The sequence below is a fragment of the Protomyctophum bolini genome, assembly GCF_963924005.1.
Source record: "Protomyctophum bolini genome assembly, chromosome: 18".
Taxonomy (NCBI): Eukaryota; Metazoa; Chordata; class Actinopteri; order Myctophiformes; family Myctophidae; genus Protomyctophum; species Protomyctophum bolini.
Window position 1 is genome coordinate 20945331 of NC_137879.1, and position 14825 is coordinate 20960155.

The 14825-nt window shown below is 38.9% G+C and overlaps 3 protein-coding genes across 3 annotated transcripts in view; all 3 read right to left on the reverse strand.

The window, feature by feature from the left end:
• The window catches only part of LOC308332513 (parvalbumin beta-like), a 2821-nt gene extending 2042 nt beyond the window's left edge, over positions 1-779 (reverse strand). Inside the window, exons 1-2 of the mRNA XM_080788454.1 lie at positions 685-779; positions 106-172 (exon numbers count right to left, since the gene is read on the reverse strand). Of these exons, the coding sequence (XP_080644580.1) occupies positions 106-166 (61 nt within the window). The 5' untranslated portion in view covers positions 167-172; positions 685-779. The remainder of the gene's footprint in view (positions 1-105; positions 173-684) is intronic.
• A 2258-nt stretch (positions 780-3037) lies between these two features.
• On the reverse strand, positions 3038-6115 carry LOC308332512 (parvalbumin-2-like). Its single transcript, XM_080788453.1, has 5 exons — positions 6032-6115; positions 5047-5122; positions 4377-4509; positions 3787-3896; positions 3038-3301 (listed from the first exon to the last, which is right to left on the reverse strand). The coding sequence occupies exons 2-5, from the start codon at positions 5105-5107 to the stop codon at positions 3276-3278; spliced, it is 330 nt and encodes a 109-aa protein (XP_080644579.1). The 5' UTR covers positions 5108-5122; positions 6032-6115; the 3' UTR covers positions 3038-3275.
• A 1109-nt stretch (positions 6116-7224) lies between these two features.
• LOC308332511 (parvalbumin, thymic-like) lies at positions 7225-9328 on the reverse strand. Its single transcript, XM_080788452.1, has 4 exons — positions 9230-9328; positions 8454-8586; positions 7724-7833; positions 7225-7347 (listed from the first exon to the last, which is right to left on the reverse strand). Exons 1-4 carry the CDS (start codon positions 9288-9290, stop codon positions 7319-7321), a joined length of 333 nt encoding a protein of 110 aa, XP_080644578.1. The 5' UTR covers positions 9291-9328; the 3' UTR covers positions 7225-7318.
• Positions 9329-14825: the final 5497 nt, after the last annotated feature.

Sequence of the window (14825 nt, forward strand, 5' to 3'; positions counted from 1 at the left end):
GCACATGCATATTTCTGAGCTCCATCTCCATCTGTATGCATGTGAGTGGTCTGGTCTCTCAGTCTTGATAAGTCCTATGCACACCTGGCGTTTTAAAATGTTTACCTTGGCAGGCTGCAAGGGCTGCAGTGATGTCAGCTTCTGCGAGAACGGTGGCGAGAGCCATTTTTATCTGAGGGTAGGAAAGAAGTAAATAAAATCATCATTTAAGCTCAAACAAGTGAGGAAGCATCATATAAATATATGAGTGTATTGCGCTGTTGAAGCATTATACAACTAAGCACTATATCAGACATCTTAAATCTATTACAGTACAGCTAGAAATTGACAGGGTATTATAAGTCTGAATCTCTTGATAAAGCCATGTAATGAATATTGCAGCCAATATTCTTTTGAGTTTACAAAGTGAAGTGAAGTTTGATTCAAAGGAACAGAAAAGGTAGTCCACTTTTCCCAAATCAGGACCTCCAAGCCAAAAGATTAAAGATCCTTTGCAGTTCTGTTTAGGGTTTGGTAGGAATATTCATCCATTTAATTCCTTGTTTAGTCCAAAGATAAACTTGTTTTCTGTTGTTTAGGATTATCCCCTGTAGTCCTTTTCCTGTTCCAGTGCAAAGTGCAGGAAGCTCATTGAGTTCAATTGCAGACTTGCTGAAAGATTTGCTTCTTTTCTGTGGAACTCACCTCAAGCACTAAGATTAATGTTGAATCGCTCAGATGAAGCTGGCAACTGCAGTAAAGTCCCCTGGATATCCTCACAAGCTTATATACCTTCTCTCACCCGAAATATGAGGCATATGAAATAGACACGCATTGGAGTGGGTGAAAATGTGGCCAGTGGTCAGAGCTGTTCTATTTATATGTACATAAATGAAGACGCTTAAATGGTACGCATGGGCCTATGCAAAAGAAGTTGATATTGCATCTGTCTAATAATATACGCTGCCGATTTGAGTGATATATATGCTATGCTCTGATCATGGATATCTGGACCATATTAAATAGCACACAGCATCATGGATGGAAAAGAGAGGTACTGAACTGTATTTCCTGAATTCAACCACATTTAGGTTATTTTGGGTACTTAGTAGTGTATAATATTATTATCAGTCAAGGATAAGCATTTCATTTAGGCCTATTGAGCGTTTAACAATCTGAATTGTAATTGTATAGCTAGCTTATACAGCAAAATATACAACTAATGAATTTCTCCAATAATGATGCATGCTCTCTCTGAACAGAATATTTTGGTGAGAATTAACTTTCCTATTGGCATGTATGCACATTGGCATGTGTATATCTGCAATGTTACTGGCATTACCAGTTGATTTGCCACTGGGATTGGAAAAGGATAACTCAAGTCACAGTGACTAGACGGTCTAATATATTATTGTAGGAATATATACTGTACTAGATATATAGCCTATTGTTTTATATTTAAAAATAAGAAATATTCATAATATGTTCAAATGTGCTTGCGGTGTAAATGTTTTTTAATTATAGAATTTGGCGGGTTCAAAAAGGATAACTCAGTCACAGTATTATTGTAAGCAATATTGTTGCCTACAATATTGTAGGCCTATTGTTTCATACAGACATCGATATAATAATGTTCTAATGTGGAATAAAGAACCACAGAATTTCACAAAATGATTTCAGAAGGGCATAGGCTGTGTGAACCTAAAAACTATAATATATATATAATTATATATATTTAATATATATATATATTAAAATTGCTGTAGCACAGTATAACACTGTAAATGGTTTGGGAATCTAAGATTGAGTGAAAACATTGGAACTGTCAAGATTCCACCAAATATATTAGAGTTGAATCAAATTATGATCTGATATGAATTGAAGTTGAACACACTATGGCACTTGTGAAAAAACGTGTTTAGGCCTACAGTGCAAAATGAAATGATATAATTTGATTTAAATCTGCACTTTCATTGAGTTGAAGACTTCCATTCTAGGCTATATTCTTCCTCTCTTACACGTGTACTGTAGGCTATTTCTTGTTACGGCTTTGGAAGTATTCATGATGCTATTTTAGGAAAGTTTATATTTACATAGGCTGTTGTCACTCAAGATCTTGTGTAGGCCTAATGAAAGAGAAGTGTCTAGGCTATAACCCACAAACGTTTGTACTGACTGTCTATATCTACATTTACAAAGACGTAGGCTTATAGCCTATAGATAATAAGCTTAACCTACTGTACAGTATCTGGCCTTGACCTGACATGTCACATGTCATGACATGTCATGTTTATGAATTGCATGTTCGTGTATAGGCCTAACTCCCCACGAGCTGTGCATAAGTAGGCTTATGCTTGTTTTTTTGTCGTTTTTTCAAAGCCATACAAAACTAGAACATGCAGCCTATGGCGTTCTGGGTGGTCAAAAAAGGTCTCTCACCCTGAACGACTGGGTTATGGATACAGTCACTATTCCTGCCCTTATTAAATATCAGGGTTATATTACAAATGTACTGTCTCAGACTTGGGTTGACAAATATAAAGTAAAGCTGTATGTGCCTAAATTCTTTATTCTTCCCCATTTTCTTAAACACATTGCAATGGCCCTTTTTATTATGATTAAAATGTTTTCACTAAACACATACTGTGGGGTGAGATCTTTTAGGATGAGCACTTTTCTGAATAAAATTTCAAATGCGCCATCTGTTAGTGTTGTTTTGTTTTTGTTTTTTTCTGTTTTCACTGAACAAAGTTGCAAGTTGTGCTCAAATCACAGCTTTTGAAGCACATCCAGAAAGCAAGTAGCCCCTAATGCTGTTCTCACTGAACCACCTGTCTCTGCCAATGCTGACCATTTATGTAGCGGCCTGTACCACCGGGCTATGCCAAAGCATATCCCCTTTCACTTTCAATCACATCGTCAAAGATGTATAATAGGTGTAAAGTAAGCTATGGCTATGGAGGCTGCCATGTTTGGATCCAAATAATCCTGCTCCAGACCAATATGTATGCACATGCAGACATGAAACCCCCCCAATATTGAACACAAGACATTGCGGTTTTTTTTAACCCAAAATGTGAGTTTATTCCACTTTCAGATAAGTGCAAAATGGTGTTACTAGTTTCTCTGAATGAGATAACAAAACATTGTTAAAAAAAACATGGAGTGTAAACAGACACGGTTTTGGGTCATAGGGGAGTTACAGAACAGGGCTGTGACATTCATAAATAAAATGAATATAAAAAAAGATATGGGCATAGTAATGGCATCCTCAGTGCTGGTTCCATAGAATGCATTTATGCCTTGACAAGCAGCATGAACTCTGTGGAGATAAATAAGACATGATAGTTAAGTTAAGGTTAGGCAATATTCTGAGAGTATGACTTTAAGAGTAAGGCCATGTAATATTAAATGTAATGTAATATTAAAATAATTTAGTTTTTCTAAATTCTAATCTTTCTAAGTCTCTGTCTAAGGAGTTCTCCTTTCTTTTCTAGGCAGTGAGCAAGTCTTTCTCAGTCAGCTCATCCATTAAAAATAATGCGTTTTATCACCAGTAGGGACCGCAATTGTTGTGTTCAGGCATGCTAAATAAATGCCCCCTTGTAATTATGTAATAATAATACCTTATACTTCCAGTTTGTTTTGATTGTTTACTGGATAACTGAGCGTGATGTCTAAAAATAGCACTTATCTGCAAAGCTCTGCTTACAGGTCACTGGAGATATACTTATACTCTGTGTTCTAGCCAAATCACTGTACTATCAAGAAAATAAAATGATAAATCAAAGACTTGTGAGTGGTTACCATCAACTCCGATCATGCCATCACCATCGGCATCTCCGGCTGCCAAGAACTTCTTGGTCTCAGCGTCTGTGAGGGCCCTGGCACCAGGAACAAAGCTCTGCAGGAACAGCCTATGGAAGAACAAGCCACATAGGTTAACAGGGAGCAAGTGCAAATATTTTATAAATACTTTAAAAAGCTACTCAGTTACAGTAATGAGAGTAATTGCAATTAGTTTGCAGTGCTTTCCACCCCTGGTTAATGGTTATATATAAAACCTTGTCTGGGGGTTTAACTGTTTTGAAGACTTGAATTAATTAGACTGCAAACAAATGGTGGCAACAAACTATATAATGTAGCCATTAACATAAATTGAGCCTTTCTAGTATGTTGTAGTGTTTTTCAGTGAGAATAAAGCAGAGAATCAGGGCGCTGCAGTGCTGAAGGTAATGAACTACTGCAGTGAATAGCATGTGCTACATTGATATTAGAAACTCCAAGCATTTTTAAATAAAGAATGTAATGGAGTAAAAAGTATATTTCCAAGAGATAGAAATCATGAAGTTTAAAATTAACAATGTAATAATTCAAAATAAGTTTGTGATGCTTACTTCAGCTCCTCCTCCTCAATGAAGCCACTCTTGTCCTGGTCAACAACATAGAAGGCCTTTGTGATCAAGTCATCAGACTTTGTGTGCAGACCAGTCTTGGCGAAGAATGACTTGTAGTCAAAGCTTTCGGCAGCTGTTAGAGAAAGAGAGAACAACATTCTCAAAATTCACTCAGTGAATTTGTACTGCTAACTTTAAATTCAAAGCATTGCCATATGCTGCATTCATTTTAGCTAAATTATGGACGAACATAAACGCCATGAAATTGCTTATTTATCAGAATTATTGGCCTAATATTTTTTCCAAACGAGTCAGTGAATGGATAATGATATAATATAATAATAATATTGGTGAGATAGATTAGGGCTAGTGGTGAAAGAAGTAGGCTACTCAGATCTTTTAGACTATACTTTCCTAGAAGTAGGCCACAGACCACAGTATAAAACTAGCCTAAACGTACTGTATTAAAAGAACTATACTAGGTAGGCGTAGAAAGTAGCATCAAAATATATATTTAAGCAGGCTACCAAAAGTAGTCCTAAAGTAGCCTACAAATACTTACATTTGTATCTAGACAGGACTACATAATAGCTTCCATGAGTAAATGCACTTGCCTACATTCTATTCCACCACTGATTGGCTGATTGTTTGCAGGCTTTTATAGACTTACCTGCGCAAGCAGCGACTGCTGCAGCAACATCAGCTGCTTCCAGGATACCAGCGAATGCCATTTTTGATGATGATTTCTATGGAAGAAAAAGAAAAAGAACATAACTTTAAAATAAGTGATTATGGGTTACATGTGAAAGAAGAACAAGATTAGGCTATGTAGCCTAGCTACAAACCTATAGGCTACTATGAAGAAGAAAGGGAAAGGATAGGCCTACTAGCATAAGCATTCCGGCTAATGTTGCATTCAATCAATCACATATTTTCCAACTGCCAAATGTTTCTGGTTCGTATTTACCACAGTCTATCATGGGAGACAAATTATTATTATTATTGCCCCACCCAAGGTTTGACACCAAGAAACTCCCTCCATAATAGTCCTCATAATTAATATGGTAACAGGTCAAGTTGGACCTGGACATCTATCTGGGCACCTTCATTTACAATTGACTATTTTGTCCAAAATGTAAAAAAATAAAATATTTGAAAAGTAATTTTACATCGAGGTTCCCAGATGCTCAATGTGCTCACTTGACCTATATATCCATTAATGTCTTATTTAACATAATTGCCCTGCAGGTGGCATATCTTATCTGTCGCCACAGGCTCTCGGCCTTTTAATCACAATAAACATGCAGTACAAGCAGTAAGTAGGCCTACACACATTATTAGTAATGTGTGTAGGCCTAATTTATTACTGGCCCCGAACTTCAGCAAAGGTAATTTAAATAAACAATAAAAAAACAAGTAGGCATTCTAATCCATTGGGAATTTTCTCCGGTTTTAGGCCCGCGTGTGACCAGCCTACAGGTGTTTCAGCAATAGCAGAAAAAAAAGAAAAAAGAAAAAAACACAAGTTGTAGTTCCAATGCAAGTTCTTCTATTAGCGTAATCCTTTGAAGTATAGAGAAAAGTCCTTGCAATGTCGAGATGAATCAGAATCACTGTATAAAGTGAGCGATTTACTTCCATCCAGCTGAACTCACCTTGCTGTCGACCGGAGCAGAGAAACTTCAATTTGAGAGCAGGATGAGCTTAGTGGGCCTTCACCTCCGGCATTTATAGTCCAGGGTGGTGGCCCCTTGACGTGTCATCTATACCATATAGGGTTGGTTTAGGACAAAAATGTGTCTAGTTGTCGAATTGCGCTATTTTTACCTCTCCCACCGAGAGACACACTCCATATGTGAAGACTAGCAAGACCGGCATATTTTATGCAAACTAAATATGATGCTGCAGCCCATTGGCTGCACGTGAACTGTAAGTTGTTTGCAATGCGTTTCCTGTGTAATACAAATCCGGCTAATTGCGGTATGTGACACCTAGGGGGCATACTGTACGTACGTTGATGGGGAGAAGTCAACCCAATTCGAGTCAGTTAATGGTCAATGTAGGCCTCGTCTTGGTCAGTGGAAGTCTGTGCGTAAAATATTAATAATAATATAATAGACTAATAATAATAATTTATTCTTATTTTTTATGATTTTTTATAGTTTTATAGTTCAACTATTTTTTATAGTTCAATTGATGAATTGAACAAGGTGGACCCTCCTGTAAACAAGTGTAATGCTTAACTGGGTCGTCCACTCACAGTTAACAGTCTTTGTATTGAGTTTGTGCTTGAAATGTAGCCTACTGTAATTCTGCAAACTGTTAATACATATTTCAATCAATCAATCAATCAATCAAAAACCACAAATATTCATTCAAGACTGGATGGATGCAATTTAAAATAGATGGATGGGTTGAACATTATGCAATGCTATGGCCCAATTCAGTGTCAGTGTTAATGTTTTATATGAAACTGCACATGATTAAAGTGTCAAACACTTTGTTTCAACATTTGCAAGCTGCCCATGCAGTTAAATGAAGAAACCCAAGCTCAAAAGCTCCTCACCCGATGCTGAATATAATATTTCTAGAAGATGAGTGATGGGATATGCATGAGCTACATTTACGTTAGACAGTGAAGATATATCGTCTGTTGACTGGGCATCATGCTCATGTTCACCTTACCAGGAACACATTCACTATCAGTTCACATGCACTCTCTCTAACAGATAGTTAAATATTTTATGGATTTTAAAATAATAGTATTATTTACAAATCTGAAGCAAAGGTTAAACCATGAACTGTTTATTTGAAAGTAAGTTTACGTCACACATTTTCTATCGTAACTACAGCATATGAGTCCATGTTATATTTCCACAATATTATAAAAGTCGTGTCCATCTTGCCACCATCCCCACACAGGTCAGGGATTATGCAAGGCCTTATGAAGACTTGACCATTGCAGAGAACTCTGAAAGAAGGAAAGAAAGAAAAAAGAAAGGAAAGGAAAGAAAAAATGAAAGAAAGATAAGCACTTGTATACATTTTTGCAGTCAATGTGTTGGCCAAATCAATAGATCGTGTCAAAGTGGATCTACTCCAGTAAAATCATTATTGTAACCTCATCCAAGTGGCACTTAAAATACTGAAGTGTAAATCTCTGGTAGACAGTTTATGCTAATTCTGTACTACTACTACAGTTGCTCAGCAACCATCCTCCCAAGCATTGAGCTGGGACTCAGGAGTAGGCTAGTTTAAAGTTACCAATTACCATGTGTGTAATTGTTAATGGACATATTCCAAAATAATGCAATACAATTGAGCATATATTTGACACTTGACCATACCTTCCCAGCCAATCTTTCCATCGGCATCCGAGTCTCCGGCCATCAGGAATGCCCTGGTTTCTGCAGCAGTCAGGGGCCTTGCCCCCTTTGAAAAATTCTGCAGAAATAGTCTGCATGAGGAGAAGTACCAGTTCAGTTGGAGAACAAAATTGAATTTGACAGTATCGGTTGATTAATGGTATAAATGTGTTAAAATCCTAGTCTGTTATAGGGGAATGAAGACCTAGGCCTGTAAAGCAGATTGATCAAATACATTAGGCTGACCATATTCCACTGTGATGGAAGCAACAGTTTATAGAAAATAGTAACATCTACTGTGTTATAATAGATTTAGTTGTGGTACTGTGGCGCTTACTAACAATGGTGTTCATTAATGTTATATTTTGTTAAACCTTACCTGCCTAGAGATAAGTACATTGGTTTTCACATTGGAGGAATTACCATTTCAATATATAACCAATGAGAGAACAAACTTATCCAGCATTGAACCACCTTCAAACCGGGCGTCCTTATTTTGGGTATGTAATTTATGTCATCATAGGAAAAGATTTCACATTGTTTGTTTGATTATTTGTTTATTTATAATATTTATTGAAAGTAGCGTACAGGTACAAGCTCTACAAGATCTACCAGCTTATAAATAGACTTTTATTATTATTCACACACAGTACGAATGCATTGGTTGAGAAAGGAAAGGTGTTTTTAGCATGTTTCATAGGTGAGACTCAACCTTAGTTCATCTTGTTCTATGAAGCCACTCTTGTCCTGGTCCAGGATCTTAAACACCCTCTCGATCTCTGTCGGAGTCTTCTTGGACAGTCCCACCATTTTAAAAAACATCTTTGGGCTAAAGGAGTCTTTTGCTGGAAGTCAAATAATTAAAAAATGGAAACTGATAACTGATCATGAAATAGGGGTCAGACCAGGTCATCCTTTGAAATTGGCCTCAGGTCATATAGGACAAAACAAATTTGAACAGAGTGGTTCTCAACCTGTGGGCCAGGGCGTACTGGTGGGCCGTGAGGATATTGCAAATGGGCCTCCAAATAATTGTCAAACAGTAATGGTAATACAACATGCATATGATTTAAAATGTCGCAGCATTCCTTCTTAAAAAAACGAGTTTTCGTTGTGATACTGCTAAATAGGAACTTATCTTTTTATTTTGAAGACCCACAGTTTAGTTAATTGTATAATTTTTTATATCAATCAATCAATCAATCAATCAATCAATCAAATCGATGATTTAGCTGGGGACTCCCTGGACCCTCCTCAAGGACCCCTGGGGGTTCCCAGCCAGTGATCTAGAGCACTGTTTGGAGCGAAGCAAGGCACTGTGTGCTTATAGATCTGGTCCCGGGCAAATGTCTAATTTGGGCCTCAAGCAAAAAGAAAATGGTACTGGTCTAGAGCTGGTCAGTTTGCCCAGCCTCATCAGAAACCATTAAAAAACGTAATTAGCTGAGACCCACAACTGCATAACATAACCTGAAAACCAACTTTTACCTTTACATGCGTTAATAGCCGTGGCGATATCTGTGGCGGCCAGGAAGTCAGTGATAGCCATGATGAAAGAGGCTGGTCTGCTCCTTGTTGCAGCAGGCTGGTTTGTGTGATACCGGACTGATTGACGAGCAAAAGAAGAGAGATATGTTACTTGTGATGCTAAATAGACCTCTACCTGCTGTTGTCAGAAACCACGAGTGTCCTTCTGTGTAACCTGTCAGCTACAGCTGACCACACAAAACCACTTCTTGTGTTTGTGTGTGTGTGTGTGTGTGTGTGTGTGTGTGTGTGTGTGTGTGTGTGTGTGTGCGTGCGCGTGAGCGTGAGCGCGTGTGTGTGTGTGTGTGCGCCTACGCTACTCCTTGTGTCCATGGAATGCTGGGTGACATGACGTGCTTGTATCGTGACTGAGGACATATGCCTTGATTTTGTGGATGTAACTTTTCTGCACCTGAACTATTTATGTCCTTGTGAGAGCCATTGTGTAGACAGACTGGGAGAGAGTTTCTATATAAATAGGAATGTACCATGTTTAACGTGTATCAGATATTATATATGTGGACTTAAATAATTTATTCAACATAGCTGGAAATGCCTTGTTTGGAACCGCATGAAATGGTCTTGTTGCCATCATGAGACATCCCATTTGCATGGTCATAATTCTGCACATGGATGAACTAACACATGTTATATTTAGGTTGACCAGAAGGATCCCGACTGACCCACACACTCTGCCAGCCACATGTTGACTGTTTGCCTGTGATTGTATGGCTCTTCTCTGTGACCCTGGCAGCGTCACTGCAGGCCGTAAACATCCTGTTATTCCTGTGTCCGTTTTAGGCCAACTTCCACAGCTCTGTCTATCTCCACTATGAAGGTGTCACTCCATTCTCACAAGCTGCATTGAAGCATTCATGAAGAGCTCCATGTCAACATGTCAGCCATTTGACAAATGTGTAAACGTGCCACCCTGCTACCACAAAGCGATTAACAGCATGAAGGTAACTGTATTCATGCCTCGTTTCATAATCCTTGTGATAATGCATTCTTATGATGCTTTAAAAAGCCCTTTGGTCTGTCCAGCCAGCCACCTGCTCTGTATTGATGATGGTTACTTGGCAAAGTTGCGGGCCTCCTGATGATCTTATCTTTGAACAGTTCTTGGAACTTGTTGTTCCACAAGTTTCACTGGCTAAAATGTGTGTGATTTAGAGGCGCCCGCTGGCCTAGTGGTCCAGGTGCATGCCACATATAGGCTCTGGCCTGACAGCGCGTCGCGTGTTTGAGTCCCGTTCATGACGACCTCTCTCCCTCTTTCCTGTCCATCTTCACTTGTAACTATCAATAAAGTAGATTCTTACTTTCTGTCCCTCTCTTCCTTTCTTTTTGTCTCTATCTCTCTGGAGTGCTGTTGTCTGCATTACACAGGGCCTGCCAGGTAGCACGTGCGGGCCCAAGGCCCAGCCAGAGTGACGTTCCATTTCCTCAGGATGGACTACAACAGGCCCCACAGCAGCCACGGGGGCCAGAAAAATGACAAAAACATCCTCTACTTCCCCCTCAACCCCACTACCCACCTCGTACCTGCCCCCCACCCTCCGTCCTTGTCCCTTTCCACGGTCCGGTACTTGTTTGCAGGAAGGCCAGACTTCCTCTGCGACAGAGGAGGAGAAGCAGGGGGTAAAGAGGTGAACGAGAGGAAGAAGAGGGGGATGGAGTAGAGTAAAATGTGTGTGTGTGTGTGTGTGTGTGTGTGTGTGTGTGTGTGTGTGTGTGTGTGAGAGAGAGAGAGAGAGAGAGAGAGAGAGATAGAAGTGGATAAGGAGTATTGGGTGATGGATCTTGTGCACGTAAATGGTTAAGGAACTCACATTTTCCGTTCAGAAAGAAGATGTGAATGCAGTGTTGTATTGTGGGCAGGTGTGGACAGCTGTAAGGGTGAGTGACCCATAATTGCTGATTGCAGGGACGTGATTTGATTTTAAAAGACTGATTTTGTTTGTCTGTAGCACTAGATAACAATCTATTGATCAAGAGTAGCCTCTACGCCACAGAACTCATTCTGAGAAAGCCGTTGGAGTAGCAGCACAGCAATTTTCAACAATTATAAGGTAGGTATTTTGTGATTGTTTTGTTTTTTGTAATAAATAAATACGTATTAATTAATCTGAGGGCAGTTTTATTGTTTCAGGACTGATGGTAATCAGTCTTAGACTAGGCGTCTCCATATCATACAACTATGTCGTATGATATGGAAATGATAGCTGGTGTGAATTGTAGATCAGAATTGGGAGCTAGGGTAGGGTCATGTGGTTACTCAGAAATTTACTATTAATAAGAGTTTGTGCTCTTGCTCCAAGGTGCACAGGACACAGACTAGCTGTTATAGAGATTGAACCTGTGATCATTTGGCCACTGCCCAGTTGCCCCTTTCTAACCAAGCCATGTGTTGCTTGACAGCCATTTGTTTCTGTAACATAAGAAACATTATGTTATTTAGACAAATTTGATGTCTACTTTACCTGCTGTCCCAGTTACGTTGTAGCACTTGGTTGACAAGGTTTCATGCTCCTTACTAAAATCTTGCACTTTGTAAATCGCTCTGGAAAGAGCATCTGCTAAATGCCTGAATAGCCTTCTTAGGTTCTATCATTTAGCCATTTTAAGTCTACAATAGCTTCTCATTCAAATAGCATAATAACTTTCTTTACCATTTAAACACCAATACTAAATGATGGCACCTTCAAGATGGCCAGTTAAGCCTCTGATGATAAGCAGTGCATAGTTTTTCAATCAGCACATGCCTTGGATGGATTGTTGCTGTTACTCTCAAAGTACTTTATTACTAGATATCTGTCTGTCTGTCTGTCTGTCTGTCTGTCTGTCTGTCTGTCTGTCTGTCTGTCTGTCTGTCTGTCTGTCTGTCTGTCTGTCTGTATTTTAAGGTGACAGACAAGGTTTACTTGTGATGGCTCACATTCATCAAGCAAGCAACAATCATTTTCATTCATTTTTTGAATTATCATTGCTTTAACTAAGCAAAAGGCTTAGGCAGAATTTATCCCAATAGCTAATTCATATAAAATAAATCAACTAGGTGAGCTGATGGCCGTTCACAAAGTATAAATCAGGCTTAAAGACCAGACCACACCCTGTTTTTGGCCTCTCGGACTCAGGAGAATAGAAACGGTAGCTAGCTACTCCTGGTTTACACGTCAGATACAGACAGACTGACTTATGCATAGGATAAACACAAATAATGGGATATACAATAAAATCTCATTATCTTAGCCAAATGACTTTTCTCAGGCTGGACTAGAGAGGACCGTTCACACAGAGGACAATAACTATACAGTAGTATATCATTCACTATTCAATGTTATAGTTGTGGTGTGTTAAAGATATAAGTGGGTGGCAGACAGTGGATCAACTTGATTTTTAAAAGTATATTTTTATAGTTATAGCTATAGTGCTCGAACAGCCATTAAGACATCATGTATATTTTTCTCTCTCAAGTTAGTTTATTATTCACTGTCATTGCATTTGTACAAATTGGGGTGTCAGTCAATCAACATTCATTTTAACTTTATTTTGCCTGCTCTCTGACATTAATGGTGAGAGCTAATCTTTGGAGGCTTATTTAACAGCCAGTAGCTGTAATCCCTGATTTAATAACAATTTGTTGTTTGTGAAAACCGTTTGATCAGCAGGTTATTAGACTTACTGTAATGTGGCCTAGCTACACAACATACTCTGTGATACAGTATCTCTGACCACTAAAGAAATGTCTCAAACATTTGGCAAGAGAGAGAGAGAGAGAGAGAGAGAGAGAGAGAGAGAGAGAGAGAGAGAGAACCATTCATCCACGTCTTCAGCCACAAGGACAGTGATTGCAACTCTTTCCTCCGTGGGCTCGATTACAGTCTTGTCTATTTCTATCAGAACAGCTGTGGTGGTAAGGGGCCTGTCGGAGACACTCTCACATTCAGCAAAATTCACCCTGTGTCCTTCCCTGCCTCTCGCTCCCTCCCCCTTCTATCTTCCACCCCCTCAAACCCCTCTAATGGTTTTTATTTCAATCCCCTCTCTACTGTTTTGGCAGCAATTACACAAGTCTGAACAATGATGTGTGTGTCTGTATGTGCGCACACTATACATCTGTTCATGGATCAGTACTTGTGTCTGCGTGTGCACGTGCTTGTGCATGTGCATCCTCACAGTGATTGTGCATGCATCCGCTGTGCATTATATGCACATGGTGGTGCATTTTGTCTTTTGTCTCTGTGTGTGTATACGTGTATGTGTGAAGGTGCATCATACATGCACAGTTGCACACGCACACAACACATGTGTGCATTCTTAATTGTGTGCAGTATGTCTGCAGAACTGTGTGAACCAGCTTCTTAACATTTTCCCACAAATCTCAAGGAACCTGATCTAGAATATGACTATGACTATCACCAGTTGTTTTCCATCCATTATGTAATAATATATAATTTAATGACTAACAAAGTAATATAACACCTTCCTATTACAAATGGTTTAATATGATCATGTCATAACAAATGCTCTAATTTATATTTAAGAGTTTCTAACACGTGCACACACTAATAACAGATTGTCTACTGTATTCACACATTCATTAAAATTGTATTCAATTTTGATTGGGTGTCACAGCTGCCACAGCCATATTGAAATGTATATACTGTATGCTGCTAAAATAGAGCGTCGCAGTCCTGCCCCCTTTCATGACGACGCCAGGCCCAGGGAATAATTCCCAATGCATTTTCCTATAGACATTTCAAAAAGTATTTATTTAAAGACCTTTTGACAACAAACACAATATTTCGGACCATACAAATAATTATAAAGAAGAAAAACAACAAAAAAGTGTTGTAACCTGCCGTTTTCTTCTTCTTTCTAATTATTTGTTCGGCCCAAAACATATTGTCATGATTTGTCACGACAAGAGTTGACTTTGTCCGTGGTGTAAACGTTTCAAAAATAAAAACAGGGAATTATTTTCCGGGTCTCTCGAGGGGGCGGGACTGCGACGCTCTATACCAATTATTATGGTATTTATTCTCTATTTCATTTAAGCTACTCTGTTTCATTTAATATCAGATACATTTAAGTAATGCAAAACTAACACCAAAGTAATAAAACATTACTTAAAGTAATTTCCCCCAACAATACCATCCCTTGCCCAATGACCAGGCAATGATTTCCACAAGTATGCCTACCATATGAGTAGACAGTCTAGCACGCAGCCACACAGACTCACAAACATGAATTCTGTACAGTACACACACTCTACCCCTTGTATGCACTTGTACAGTGATCTCATTGGGGCGCACCTGTTGCACAACTGTCCCAAGGGGAGCATTGCAAAGCGTTTGTCTGCTGGGCTTCCCTTCACTCTCATTAGCAAGTACTTACTACAGGATTCCTAAAGAGTTTCTTCAGTTTTTTTTTGCTTGCATGCATTTACTGTACATTCTATCTTCGTGCGCTTCTGTTTTACACATTCAGTCTTTCGTTGTCCTTTTTCTAACAGACATTTAACACATTTTCTATCTTTCTCTCATTTCCTTTT

Coding starts and splice junctions, on each gene's coding strand:
- LOC308332512 (XM_080788453.1), bottom strand. CDS start 5,107: ATGGCATTCGCTGGTATCCTGGAAGCAGCTGATGTTGCTGCAGCAGTC. Junction 3,897..4,376: donor ATTGAGGAGGAGGAGCTGAA/GTAAGCATCACA, acceptor GTTCTTCCATAG/GCTGTTCCTGCAGAGCTTTG. Junction 3,302..3,786: donor TGGCATGATCGGAGTTGATG/GTAACCACTCAC, acceptor TTATCTCCACAG/AGTTCATGCTGCTTGTCAAG.
- LOC308332511 (XM_080788452.1), bottom strand. CDS start 9,290: ATGGCTATCACTGACTTCCTGGCCGCCACAGATATCGCCACGGCTATT. Junction 7,834..8,453: donor ATAGAACAAGATGAACTAAG/GTTGAGTCTCAC, acceptor CTCCTCATGCAG/ACTATTTCTGCAGAATTTTT. Junction 7,348..7,723: donor TGGAAAGATTGGCTGGGAAG/GTATGGTCAAGT, acceptor TCCTTCTTTCAG/AGTTCTCTGCAATGGTCAAG.